The sequence below is a fragment of the Microtus pennsylvanicus genome, chromosome 10 (assembly GCF_037038515.1).
Source record: "Microtus pennsylvanicus isolate mMicPen1 chromosome 10, mMicPen1.hap1, whole genome shotgun sequence".
Taxonomy (NCBI): Eukaryota; Metazoa; Chordata; class Mammalia; order Rodentia; family Cricetidae; genus Microtus; species Microtus pennsylvanicus.
This window is the reverse complement of record NC_134588.1, coordinates 106600673-106615392: the sequence shown is the minus strand read 5'-3', so window position 1 is coordinate 106615392 and position 14720 is coordinate 106600673. Positions and strand designations below refer to the sequence as shown.

The window sequence follows — 14720 nt, the reverse complement described above, 5'->3', positions numbered from 1 at the left end:
TCCCATACATCAAAATTTCAAAGTGCATTATGTACGTGGTGCGTTTTGGGCACTTGATAAATTTTGTCCTTATGTGGCGGAGGTTCCCCTCAAAAATGCTGGATGTAATAAATTGCTATAATCAAATCTAATTTCTGAAAAATACCTGTGGGAGTAACAAACAAAAAAGCATGTCTTGTATAAAAAAATGATAAATAACACCAAAGCTCTCTGTTTATTATAATCAGCTTGGTACAGAATTACAAAATTAAAATTATGTGACCCTTTATAAGTAACTCTAGCAATAAACATGATGTGTGGAATTATATTGACTTGCTTTGCATTTCATAGGGACAGTTCAAAGAAATATAATAGAAAAAATGGAAAGATTTATCACAAAGTACCCTTTAGCACAGAATGTTTTGGAAAAAAAAATCCATTTATTTCAGCCTATTAAAAGTAGCAGGGAAATGATTTGCTTAGAACTCATTAAGTGTAAAACATTTTGAAAAAGTGCTAATTTTCTAACAGAAACATCTATGCAGCAGGCAAATTATATTTTTCTATGACTTATTAGTTGAGTCCGTGTAACTAATGCATCTACCGAATAAAGAAACTTCTAAAGGGTTGATTAAACTAAGCTTCAAACTACAGTTTGATACAATTATTAATTGGGACATTTTTAGATAGTCAATTTCATCCAAACTGGTTTTCCCCAGCCTTGAGCAAGAGAACTTGTTTTACCCTTCAGTCAAGCAATCAAATATTGGCTGGGAACAGAGATGTGACTATCAACGTGTGCTTGGCACGTACCAATAACGTGTGCTTGGCACGTACCAATAACGTGTGCTTGGCACGTACCAATAACGTGTGCTTGGCACGTACCAATAACGTGTGCTTGGCACGTACCAATAACGTGTGCTTGGCACAAGCTCTGGCCTGAATTCTGGTGACAGGTAATGTCTCCATCCGACAGTCCCGGAGGGATTGCAGTTCCAGGGTGGCAGCCATCAGGATCCAATGCCTGCAGGTCCAAGAATTCATCCTGGCATGGAAGGCGCTGTGTCCCAGGCACATGTCTCTTCCAATCACACTGGCCTCCAATCTACAGGAGATGCAACATTTTGTAGAATGATGAACGTATCTATTTTTAGATAATTTCCTCATTAGATACAAGACAGTAAGGGAAGGTGAAAAATCTTGAAATGTTAAACAGACAAGAAGGCAATCAGGTTGTGCCCCTCATGACAGCAAACATGGGGAGTTTCGGCAGGGAGCTAATGGGTGGCTGAGGGTGGAAATAGGCCCGTGGGAGTCAGGTGCATATGACTAAAGGGGAATGGGGAATCAGGCATTTAAGTACTATATAAAGAAATCAGAATATAGACATTCGAGTCCTGGAAATAGAAAAGAGCCGGCAGCTAATTTAATCTCCCCAGCTCTGGCTCCCAGTCACCCTGTTCTCTTACTATCTGGTTGGTCCAAATCTGTTTTGAGCAGTTAGGTGTTTAAATTAAGAAAAAAAAACTCCCCATGATGAGACAGCCCCATTAAGTGTGAATGTTAATGATGTCCTTTGCAGTGCAGCCCTGAAGACTCACCATGATAGACATCTTTATCCGTTCCTCTTCGAGGAACGCTTCAATGCTCTCTCGCTTATTTGTGGTATCATTCCACAGGAAGTGTGTCATAGATAGCTAATATTATTGCCAATTATGCACGCGGTTTCAAATATCCGGGACAGGACTTCAGATTAAAATTTTTAAAGCATAATTGTTGTCTCATCTTCCCTCCTCTAAGAACAGAGGTCTTATTGGAATCACCATTTTAAGATAAGACAAGAAAACTGATGTGGAACTATCTAAGTTGTAAAAAGTAAAGTGTTTTTGAGTTGTAGGTGATGGACTCCAATATCCAAAACGGTGAGCATAGAAGTATGGTCAGGCACTTAGAGGATGCTACCTCATACCTGGCTGTACTTCGTATTTGCCTGCTTACTCAGCCTCCCAGAAGGATATGCCTTTTCCTGCAAACATAACCATCATCTCTTGGTATGCATGCATCGCACCTAGGCATGAAATGCAAAGGTCCCCTGGTTGCCTAGGTGTCCTATTGCCACCATTTCAAGGACATCACTCAGTAACTCAGGCCTGACTTCTTGCTGGTGCTTCATATGTGTGGATCCTTCTCTCCAAACAGGCAGCAAGTACCCCAGAAGCCTGGACACACGCTGCGTGTCTGTCAAATAACTACACACACTCTATGCATCAAGAATATCCATTCAAAGACAAAGAGCAAAAGGGAATGACAGAGGTAGACAAATCAATGTCTCTTGTGTCCAAACTTTATCTCTTGTATACCATTGTTAAGTGTTTAATTTAAATGTCTTCTCACTACCAATTAGAGTTTAAACCACTCTGAAGTCGTCAGGAACATGTGAAGACCTGGCATCTACACACCAAATGCTCACTACTGTGGGCTTTCTCTCTTCTTTTGCTCTACCCACAAATCATGTCTGCTTTTATCTTCACACATGACTATCATCCCCTTTGTGCATAATATTCCCCCCAAATCTAAATTCCTGCCTTGAGTTTTATCAAAGCATTTTGTCGACAAAAATAGTGTTCTCCATGTGAGCCACTCTGGCACAAATGCTGGCGATAACTATTTTCACATCATTGATTTAAAAAAAGTTTGTTTAATACATGCAAATTAAAGTTCTACCACATTGGTTATACCTTAACAGGTAGTTTGAAAAGAAAATGGTAGAGGGTTTTATAATTATATAAAAGCATCAACATGATTCAGTTACTTCAAGCTGAGCTGAAAATACAGGTTTTTTCCCCCCCAAGCATTTCATTTGCAGGTACCATAAACCTACTTACTGTCTCAGATTAATCGCTCCCATTCACATATTAAAACAAGAGTCTGTCTTCCCCTTTAAAAAAATACTTCTAAGCCAAGCATGCTGGTGGCTCATACCTGAAATCCCAGCATTTGGAAAACTAAATTAGAACTGGCACAAATTAGGAGTCAGGCTAAGTGACATAGCAAATTGGAAGGCAGCCAAGCTCTACGGAACAATCCTGACTCAAGCTAACACTTTCAAACAGATACAGTCTCCAAGAAAATCTACTTTTAAGTTCAGATATTGATTCTCTTTAGCCAACATCTTAACATGTTCTATACTGGGGCTTGAACACGTATGTAAACCTGGGAATCTGTGCTCTCACGTTGGACCTGAGGCTCTGAGCTTGCCTTGTGAGGCAGCTCCTGGAGAGAGTTAGTGGGCATGTGAGGAGTGAAATGCCCACATTATCTTTATTTCCTTCACCCCAGCTAACAGTCTGTTTGACAGTCACCAGACATCTGAGTCCCTCTTAGGTCACCCAACTGCACAGACAATTGAGAGATCTCAGTAAGTTCAACCAAGGCAGTTAGGTCCAGTTCTGAGGCAACCAATAAAGTCAAAATTTGAGTGTCTTTTTTTTAGATTTATATTTATAATTATGTGTATTTTTGTGTGTATGTGTATTGATATGTGTGTCCACAGAGGCAGGAGACATTGGGTCTCTCTGGAAGTTGGGAGTTATCTAATAGAAGGGCTGGGAACTGAACCTGGGTCCTTTGAAAGAACAATAAGCATTCTTAACTACCGAGCCATCTCTCCAGGCCCAGTTTTTGTAGCTTAAGCAGCAAACACTGCTGACCACAACTAAGTTCATGTTCCAGTTCCCTGTCAAACAGACTGAGAGGAAGATAGTTTAATCACTACAGTCATGTGGCAGACTATTATTGAGATTCCAAGGACCAAGAAGAAAGGAAAAGAGAAAAAAAATGGTACAACAGAGAACAAGAACAAAAATGTATCTTTATATTTCAAGCTATGTTCATTTCTCTGCTCTTCAAGGCTTAAAACACTATCCAGGTCAGTTTTAATTCACTTCTAGACACATTAACAAAAGAAAAGTAACACACACCCACATGCTCTGCCTCAGGTTGGAAGCAGCCTTCATAAGCATGGCTTCAGTCACATTCTTTCCAGTTTTACAAGACTTGGGCTGTTTCTTTGAAATCCTCTCTAGAAGGCACTTTGGGGCTATGGATAACTTGCCAGGTTAACCTTCTAACAGTCTGATAAGTTTGAATGATGTTTCAGCTTTTAAATTTTTATTGAACTGGAGTCTTGTTAGATTGTCGGTTTTGAACTAAAGATCCTCCCACTTTAGCCTCGAAGGGCAGAGACTGTAGGTCTGAACCACTGTCCCTGGCTCCCGATTTCCATTTTGACTGTTTTGTGATCTATGGGTTATTAAGAAATAGGTCAGTTTCTAAATATTTATACATGTTTCTGAATATCTTGTGTATTTCTAATATTCCTAATTTAACTGATCAGTTAATATACTTTATATTATTCAAATAATTTACAGTCTGCTGAGGCATGTTTTATGGCCCAGAATCTGGTTTATTTTGGTAGATATTTTCCATAGCTCTCAAAACGACGCTGCAACCCTTGACTGTTGCTGGACTGAGGGCTCAGTCAACATCAATGAGGTCAACTTTGTTGATAGTGTTGCTGTAATCTATATACTTACTGATTTTCTGTCCATTTGTTTTTCATGGTTATTGAAGACAAGGGGTATTGATATTTTCACATGAAATTGAGATTTTTTTTCTATTTTTTCATTCAGTTCTATTGATGTTTGCTTTCTATATATAGTTATTTTGTTTGGCACACAAATGTTAAGAATCAGTAGGGCTTATCATTAAAATGAAAACAATTCCCTTTGCAATATATAATTGTTTTTAGTACCCTCCATAAAACGGTTGCAGTAAAATCTGTTTCCTGATACTAATAAAGGCGCGGCAGCTTTCCTCCAGCTCTTGCTGGCAAGCGTCATCTCTCCACAGCTGACATGTAGCCGTGTGTTCGCTCTATTTGAACTATATCTCATACGTACTGCATATGCTCTGTTCATAAGATCTCATTTTCACATGTTGTTCCAATTTTTCACTCATAAGTGGAATATTAGAATGTGGAATTTGGACATGGTTATTGCCATGACCCAAAGCTCACCACGACCTTCTTCCGATTGACCTAATCTTCCTGGGCTTCCTCATCTGTCCTTTCCTAATTATTTATCAGGATAATTTATTGAATCCATTTAATGTCCACAATGACTGACTAAATGCAAGTTTTACTTTATGATTTTAGAGTATTCGCTTGTACATATTTACACCATTGACCTAAAAGGGAGAAATTTACTTCACACGTGGCATAAGAACCTTACACCCTTCCCCTTCTCCCTTTTTTACCATGGCCATATATTTTCCCACACTGCACTCTCTTTAAAGTGGTGCTGATTTTGTTTAAACTTTCCATTGCCCCTTAGAGAGAGTTAACATACAGGCAATGCACTTTAGCAGCTACCATTTTTGGAGCACCTTCCTTCCACGTGTTGATCCATGGAACATGTGGTATTTTACTCCCTCTGAAGCACTTTCACAAAATGTTTTGTATGCTGCCGCTCTGCCTGCAATTGATTGAAACTTTATACTCGGTACAACTGAGCTTCCTCTTCCCCCCAGAAAGACACTGCTACGGGATTGAGCTGTGCCGTGTCTTTCTGCATGTTCAGTGTTTCTCCACTTTCTTCTCACTTGAGTTATTTTAACCGAAGTCTGCGGTCATCCTGCAGTTATTCCTCTGTATGTATGTAATATGTATGTTTCCTTGGATACTTCAATATTTTGCTTTTATCACTAGAGGAAGCAATCAATAGTTCTGAGGAATTTGATGATTATAATCCTATTTATAGTTTTTTTTATTTCTCATTTGTGTGCTTTATTGACCTTCTTGACTCAGTGACTTTGTGGCCTCATGTACAGTTTGGGGATTTCTAGCTATTATTTCTTTGTATATTTTTGTCTGTTCCACCACACTCAGATTCACACAGTCCTGTAGAGTTTCATGACAGCTCGCTCACAATGGCTTCATTTTTCTCAGTCATCTTTTTCCTCTATGCTTCATTTCTATTGCTAAGCAAGTACTAAGTTATTAATATTTCTCTCAATACACAGTCTACTATCAGTTCTAACCAGCGTGGTTTTCATTGCATACCCTTTAGTATTTTCTTATGTAAAGTCTTTTTTTTTCTAATCTTCTACTTCCCCATGTAGCTTTGAAAATACCCAGAATAGAGATAGGCTGTTTATTGTAATATATTTGCCTGGCAGCTGTACATGTACGTGGCTTCTGGAACAGTTTAGATTACTGTATTTATTTTTTTATCTTTACTATTATTGTTTTAAATTCTCACCATGGAAGATGCTTTTTTATTTTCTTGCAAGCCTGGTAATTTCCTGGCTTTCTATGATGGCTTAGCTCCTTCGTCCCTAACACCCCCATGGTGTTTTCCCCAGGTTTTCACAAGTAAGACAATCAACATTCATATGAAGACTTACAGACCATACCTTGTGAACCTCTGACCTAACTCCTCTGTGTTCTTCTTGTCTTTCTGAAACACTAAGTATATTGGATTCCAGAACCCCTTAGCTCCTTTCCCATAGCTTGGTATAGACCTTCTTTCAAGGAAGTCATCTGTGGGAATTGGAGAACTACAGAATTTAGTCTCTATGCCTGGGGGGGCATTTTCTTTATTCTTATTCTTGAGGTCTTGTATGTATTTAATATAATTCATCTACATTTTGGTTTCTTTGGGTGGGAAAATAAATTGAATTTATGTTTGGTTGAAATTAGAAATTGCATAATCCAGACCCAGAAAGATAATTATCACATGTACTCACTCATATGTGGTTTTTAAACATAAAGCAAAGAAAGCCAGCCTACAAATCACAACCCCAAAGAACTTAGACAACAATGAGGACTCTAAGAGAGACTTACATAGATCTAATCTACATGGGAAGTAGAAAAAGACAAGATCTCCTGAGTACATTGGGAGCATGGGGACCTTGGGGGAGGGTTAATGGGGAAGAGGAGAGGCAGGGAGGGGAGCAAAGAAAAATGTAGAGCTCAATAAAAATCAATAATAAAAGAGAAAAAAAGAAAGTAGAAGTTAAATGAAGGGGTTATAAACTGACACCCCTTCCTCCTCAAACAGGGCAGAAAACAGAACACAGCAACCCAATTTAAAGGGAGACTAGACGAAAAAGTGCAGAAGGAATCTATTAGCAACACTTAGCGTAGCATGGAGGGAATGCTATTGGGAAACATTTATTCAGATATTTTACATAAGTTTTGGGCTTTGAACCCAAAGAAGAGAGCGCTCCCAGGAAGCTTGGCAGTGGTACCTCTGCTTGGAATTCCGAGGGATGGAAATGGCATGAACCAAAGTCTCACACAATCTCTCAACTGCTCAAAAGTTAGATTTCGAAAGCATCCAAACTAGAATCCTGAATCTTTAGCTTTCCCGTCAGTGTAACACTTTCTTAAAGGGAAACTCTGGACAGTAACAGGATTTGCAAAGTGCCTAAAATGGGAGGAGCACAGGGCATCCTTGGATGTCCAAGGCAAAGAAAGGAGAGTGTGCATGGTGTGTTGTGTGCACTAGCTCCTTTAGAGATTAACAAATAACATAAATATCTCCAGGAAAAGTTTACAAGGACTGAAAAATAATTCTGGTTACTTTTTTTCTCAAGGAAATAGAGATATAAGTTTTGAGTGTTGTTTGAAAAGCACACATTTAAATATGTGTGCTCAAAACTTAAAAGGTTTTTGGTTGTGGTGGCTCATGCCTATAATTTCAACATCTGGGAGGCTGAGACAGGGCTCACTGGGACCTCTTGCTTCAGGTTGCCACATAACTCTCTCCTCCACTTCTTATGCCAAGTACAACCCATGTAACCAGACCTGTCTGCCTACACATATGTAATAAGAAATACTCCTCTTTAAAATGCATTCCTGAGGCACGTACTTGTCTGGCTTCTTCCACAGTACTTAGTTAGGTAAATAAAGACCCACTTATTTTTGTACCAGTTGATTACTTTCTGCACCTCCTTCTCATGACTCATTACAACAGAAGCATTACAACAGCAAGGAGGTGGTGGTTTGACCATTTCTAAGAATATTTGAACCCTGTGTGCATGTGTGTGTGTGTGTGAGCATATGCATGTGTTGGAGGAGGCTGCTTGTTTGTTTCCTGGCTGCCCAGAAACCAAAATAATGACACAGAAACAGCATTAATTAAATAACTGTTTGGCCTATTAGCTCTAGTTTCTCATTGGCTAACTCTTACATATTAATTTAACCTATTTATTCTATTAATCCTATTAATAATAATTAATCCTATTAATAGAATAAATTCTATTAATTCTATAGAATAATATAATAATTCTATAGAATTCTATAGAATAAATTCTATTAATCTGTGTATCCTTACGTGGCTGTGGCTTACTGGCTAAAGTTTTAGAGTCTGTCTCCTGTGGGGCTACATGGCATCTCCCTGACTCCACCTCCTTTCTTTCAGGGAGCCTTTTGTTCCCACTTCCCACAGTGCTGGGGTTACAGTTATGTGAGATCATGTCTGCCCTTTTAGGTGGATATTGGAGAGTTGAATTTAGGTCATGTTCACTCAGCAAGCAACTCTTACCAACAGAGCCATCTCCCCATCTCTGCCACTACAATCTGGTAATGATTCTTCTGTGGTATTGGTGAGAAGAGAGTTCCTTGGGTCAAAAGGAAATGATGTACTATTGGTAAAAATACAAAAATCTATAATAGCATCAAGTCAAAGTTGAATTTCCAAGGAATGACAATCCTGAGCAACGTTTATGTTATGACAGTTGGCAACCAACTGCCTACTCAACAAAATATAAATGCCACAATGTGGAAAACAGGGTTTTCCAGCCTCACCAAATGTCCCTCATGCCACCGCAGTGAGACTCATGAAGTATTAGACCTTGCTTGCAGTGCCTCTGGACACTGAGCACACCTAGGTGATGCAGCCATTTCAAACGGATTTGTGGAGCACATGTCACATAGGAGAATGAAATATGAAAATATGCGGAGGGGAAGGAAACCTGCAAAGAAGCTCATAAACACCACCATCCTGAGGTTTGCCAATAGGGGTTTTATTTTCTTTGGATATTTGTGATTTTTTAATTATTTTTTTCTCTACATTAGTTTTTTTATTTTTTTTTTTACAATTTTAAAGAGAAGCTATGAGAACAAATATCCTTTCTCTATTTTTTTGATCTTAGGTTGAAAATATTTAGTATTTATTATCAAGTAGGCTCTTTGCTGTGGCTCATCGGCAGACAGCTTTCAGCCTGGGAAATGTTTATTTTCATCTTAGAGAATGTTCTCATCATGGAAACCTTTTTAATATTTTTTAAAAGCTTTTTACAACTTACTGAGATCATTACAAGGGACTTTTCTTTGTGTTTATGTGGTTTATTACATTATATTAATTCGAGTGCATGATTGAACTGAAATATCATTTCAACTGAGTTTTAAATAGTGAAATAACTTTACATTCCCGAGGCACACGCCAAGCAGCCAAGGTGCATTAGTGCAGTTTAGACAGCAGGAGTCTGGTCAATAATTATTGTAGAGGTACTTACAGTTATGTTCATATAGAATATTCACATGGTATTTTCTGCTAATGCTTTGTAAGGCTATGAGATTAGAGTTAGGGAGTCCTTGCAAAGAGAGCTGAGAACTATGTATTTCTCTCTAGAGTTCTAAGTTTGTTTAGGAGAACAATATGATGGTTCAATGTAGTTTACTGCTGCATGCCCTGGATAATACAAGGCAAAGTCATGATGGCCTGGAATTCTCCTTACCTAAGGATTTTTCATTTGTTCAGGAGCACTCAAGTACCTTTGGCGCTCAATATGAACCTCTCGGCAGATGGTATCAGAGCAGAAACAACGTATGCAGGAAGTAGAATTTCCACAGCCAGACAGGAAGTCAGCCAGAACTGGAGTGGCCAGACAGGAAACCAGGAAGATCACACAATCAGACTGAAAGCCAGACATGCTCATGTGCTACAGGAAGTCAGGGATCACATGGTCAGACAGGAAGTCAGATAGAGATGTTTCGACTGCACACAAAGTCAGTCAAAGATCAAACGGTATAGAGGTAAACACACAGGTCCTAGAAGACAGAGCTGGCAAGGCACAAGAAGCTGTAAGATAGAGAATGTATGGCCAGACAGAAAGCCAGGCAGAGCTCCTAAGACCAACAGAAACCTAGACAAAGCTTAGACAGGAAATAAGACAGAAAAAAAGAAAACTCAATGACAACCATTCCTACACTCCATCTTTTTGGAGGAATCATCAATCACATCATAATATCGCTGCAGCCGAACCAAGTGTTTGATACACAGCTTTTGGGAGACAAAGAGGAATTGTATCTGAACCACAGTTTTCAGATCCACCCAAATTCAGTTACTTTAATAAATAGCCACACTCCCAAAAAATTAAATCCATGTGTAACAGTCACATAAAAGCCAGGTGACCAGCCATGTGAAAGAACACCTAAAGAAAAGTGAGTGGAAGGAAACCACCAGAAGCAACAAGACCTGGACAGCAATAGCACCACATGGGAGGACACAGAAGAGGCATTTCACTCTTAATAGCTCTGCAAACTACAGAACTCATCATGCCATGAGAATGGGAACAAGAAAGGAGGTGGTTTGAGGGGATAAGATAAAACAAACCGAAGAGTTTTTCAGTGAGAGGAGAGGGGAGCCAAGAAGGCAAGCTTTGGGGAGCCTTCAAAACTGCCTCATCAGGCACATTTTGTCAAAGTTTTCCTTGGAAATAACAAAACTCAAAATGCTTAGTTCATTTAAAAAAGCAAACAGAGTCATTTATGTGGAAAGTTAAAATTTGATAGTTCTGGTTCTGAGTAGCTTGTTCATTCATTTGATCTATAACTTGACAAGCAGAGAGCCTAGGAGAGTCTTACCCCACAGTACTTGTGAAGTAAATTATTTAAAATTAATCATTGTATCACTAAAAATATACTTAGGAAATATTATCAAACACTATAGGGATAATGACTATTTTTTATCTTTCTCTATGTGTATATGGGATGGGCAGATTTATGGTGGGATCTCATGTAGCCCTGACTTGCCTCAAACTCACTTTGTCGCCATGAATGACATTGAATTCTTGATCCCAAATGCCCCCACTTTCTAGCTGCTGGGGTCATGGACATTGCGCCAAAACACTCAGCCCAGAACTCACAGTTTCTACTGAGTGACGACAAGGAATTTGTCATTGCTCCTAGGATGCTCTTTAGAGAACATTTATCCAAACTGTTTGGGCTAAAATGGCTATTTTATGTACATGATTGTGAAAATATTTTTCAAACGTACACGACATTTTAAACATAGAAAAGAAATCACAGTTATCTATATCCAACATGCAATTTCATTTTCTGATTTTGGTCCTTTAATTATACACAACTAAAGAACCCAGAGCTGAACAATTAAAATGTGGAGCTCAGGAGTTAAATTCTCAAAGCTCTGCGGCTGAGTCATGTAAAAATACCATTTGGCATCTGTTACTTCAAGTACTGGATACTTATTTAGCTCCTGCCATTAAGTTAGTTAATTCCCAGACTTTGGCTGATTCGGGAGCCTCTTAGCTCTGCACCCCATTACTGCTGATCTTCAAGGAAACACAGGCTTTCTAAACTGGACGCCACACTGGAGTAAGCATCTAAATTTAAGTACTAAAAAGATGCTGATTTTAGCTATACTTTTCTTAAAATTCTGGAGACCGGAAAGATGGCTCAGGGGACCAAGAGCTTTGCAAGCACGAGGTTCCATCTGGAGAATCTGCCTGAAGAAGCCGGGTGGAGTGATGCATACTTAGAATCTCAACCCCGAGCTGACAGAGACAAGAGAGTACCTGGGATAGATTGCTAGCCCGCCTCGTTTAACTAGGGAGTTCCAGACTACAGAGAGACCCTGTTTGAAAAGTATAGAAGAGAGTAGGAGCCTGACAAGTGATGTCTGTGGTTGACCTCTGACCTCTGAGCTACACACATACATACACACACACAGAGAGAGAATATTTATGAAATGCCTTTTCATTCTGCTCATGTTTCTAAGAAAAACCATCTCTTTACCTGCCCACAGTGTTTGCCACCTTCCAGGAGTTGGCACAGCCCTGTGTCAGCAGTCAGTTAAGGAGTGACTGTGTATTCCCAGTGCTGAGACAACGACTTTTCTCTGAATACCTGGCCTTAGTGCAATCGGCTGCCCGGTGTTGACTAGGTGCTCACTCTACTGCAAAAGTAAATACATGTGTGTAGTGGTTTCTGCTACATATGAATGTCATGGACTGGAAACGTCAGAGAAGATCGTGCACCACAGCACTTGCTTTCACTCAAGGGTTTTGTGATCCCATGATCTTTCATCCCATTCAGCTGCTGAGAACCTTCATTAGAGAAGATGTGCTTCCACACTGGTGTGAAACTAACACGCCTTTGCTTTTCCATCCTCCGTTGCCTGAGGCTTGTCAGCTTCCCCATGGCAGTGGATAAGGGGTGTGCGCGAGGTAAGATTCTGGTCTGTTCACCAGAAGCTATGGCAGATGACAACCATCTGCTGAGCCTCTTCAGTGTCCAGAGTAGAACACCTGGGAGGACTGCTCGCTGCAGGCCCCAGTAGAGCTGATGCACTGAGAGGCTTTAAGAGGAAGCAGGGTGGCTCTGGTCTTTCTGCCTCTCTACGACTCCCATCTCATGCTGTATTATCTAGGGCTTTCTTTCCTACGACCAAATTAAGTTTATTTCACTCAGACTTCAAACTGCTACTTGGATCTTTTGGTGCATGTAAAATATATCACTGTGTTAACTCAGAGCACTTATATGACAAATGCCATCTAGGTGTTATAGCTGGAGCACCTGGGCTTGGGGTTTGTGGAAAATAATAGAGAGTTATTAATGAAATAATGTTTTACTCTACAAAATCTAAGATGTTATAGTAGCATTTATTTCTTATAAGAGTAAGTTGTCTATCTGAAGAAAGATACTAATGAGTCAGGAATTTGAAAATTCCTTATAAAGTATTCAAACAGGTATTAAACAATTTCAGGCCCTCATTATGGACAGAGGGACATATAGCAATGTTTACTCAGCTCTCCATTTAGAACACTATTGTTTCTTATTTGCTTCCTGCATATACAATTATTTCAAAATATATATTTGGGTCATTAATATTATTTGATATAAGAAACGGGATTTGACATATGTGTAAATAGGAATGTATTTTCTTCTTACTTTGGAGTGTTGCTAAATCTGTCTAGTTTACTAAGAAAGTTTGGGCTGATTTCTTACATCTCTTTGTTTCACGGATGCATTTCCATTCCATCTCACTCCTCAGCCCCTTTCACTCCGGTCTAGCATGGCTTAGCCTTATCTATCTGTCCTGGTGCTGATGAAGCTGTCTCTTGGTGATGTATTGAGCCCTGTGATAATCAGTAACTCTGTGACTTTCATCCATATCTTCAGGTTCTAGTCAACTTCTATACTTCTCTAGTTGTTTTATCTTTCCATTTAAGAAAACAAAACTTAAGGGAGGCTCTCAACTATTGAGGTCATAGAGCTCGATTTGATACAATTGATCAGAGTCTCATAGAGTGGAAAGCATAGGAAATAATTTGTTTTTAAGATGGGCTGCAGGGAACCAGTGAGACACCACAGTTAGGAAAACACTAGCCATATAAAACTTAAGACCTGAGTTCATCTCTGGAGTCTACTGTGCAAAGGGAAAACCAGCTCTTGAAAGTTATGCTCTGATCTCTATACATATGCTACGTGTGTGCACACATTTACACACTCACCCTTTCTCACAGACACAGAAATAAGGGTGGAGCAGCACCCTAGGAACTTCCTTCACAGGCTCCTCTGTTGACATCCAAGCCTGTGACAAGAAAAACAGGACCTCTTTCCCAGAGTCCTTTGAGCCGCGTGTCTCCTCTGGGCGTGCTAAAAACACCAGCGCCATCTTTCTTCAGAAAGATCAGAAAGGAAAACAAGAAAGAGCACACAGCGATGTGCTTCTGTATAGTTTAAAGAGTCACAGAAGTTCTGAACCCACAGGGTTATGCTTGGGATCCATGGGCTCCACAAAAGAATGCCTCTAAGATAGTAATTATTCATCTTACTTCCCAATTGACAGTGTTGTTCTGATTCACATGTTCTCTTGGTCTTGTCTTTGGCGTAAGAATTTTTAGGGTTCAATGACTCAACCTTGCTTCCTGCTATTCTCAAGTCTCTGCATTCACATAGGGCAGAAATGCAGTATTTCCTATGGTGAAAGGAGATTGTTTAATCTGTCCAATCTCATGGGACTTGATTGAAATTCCACTGACCAGGATCAAAGAGAAAATTCCCCTTTAGAACATAGGTCACAGGGCAGGGCACCACCGACCATTTGGTTATGCCCCAGTTACTGTGAAAAAATAAGACTTCAATACAGCCTAGAGTTCATGTATGCTCCCAAATGTTATGGAGCATCACAGTTGCATGGATTTTGAAAACTGTCCTTGAATTGAATGCAATAGTTTATCATTCTCACATCACTGATGACTTTGTAAATGTAGATTCTTTCATTTCATTGAAAAGAACAGTAAAATTTTAAAAATTGCATTCCTATTTGGACATTAAATTATGGGAAAATGGTCCTAAAGTCATTAGTGATTTCTCTAGTCAAAGAATGAAAAAGTAATCAAAACAATGTCAAATATGAATGTGGTTTAGA

At 39.4% G+C, this 14720-nt stretch overlaps 1 protein-coding gene across 1 annotated transcript in view; it reads right to left on the bottom strand.

Moving 5' to 3' along the window:
* Positions 1–14720, bottom strand: part of Ush2a (usherin) — a 663496-nt gene that overhangs the window by 544852 nt on the left and 103924 nt on the right. Inside the window, 1 exon segment of the mRNA XM_075987373.1 lies at positions 889–1084. Within this exon segment, the coding sequence (XP_075843488.1) occupies positions 889–1084 (196 nt within the window).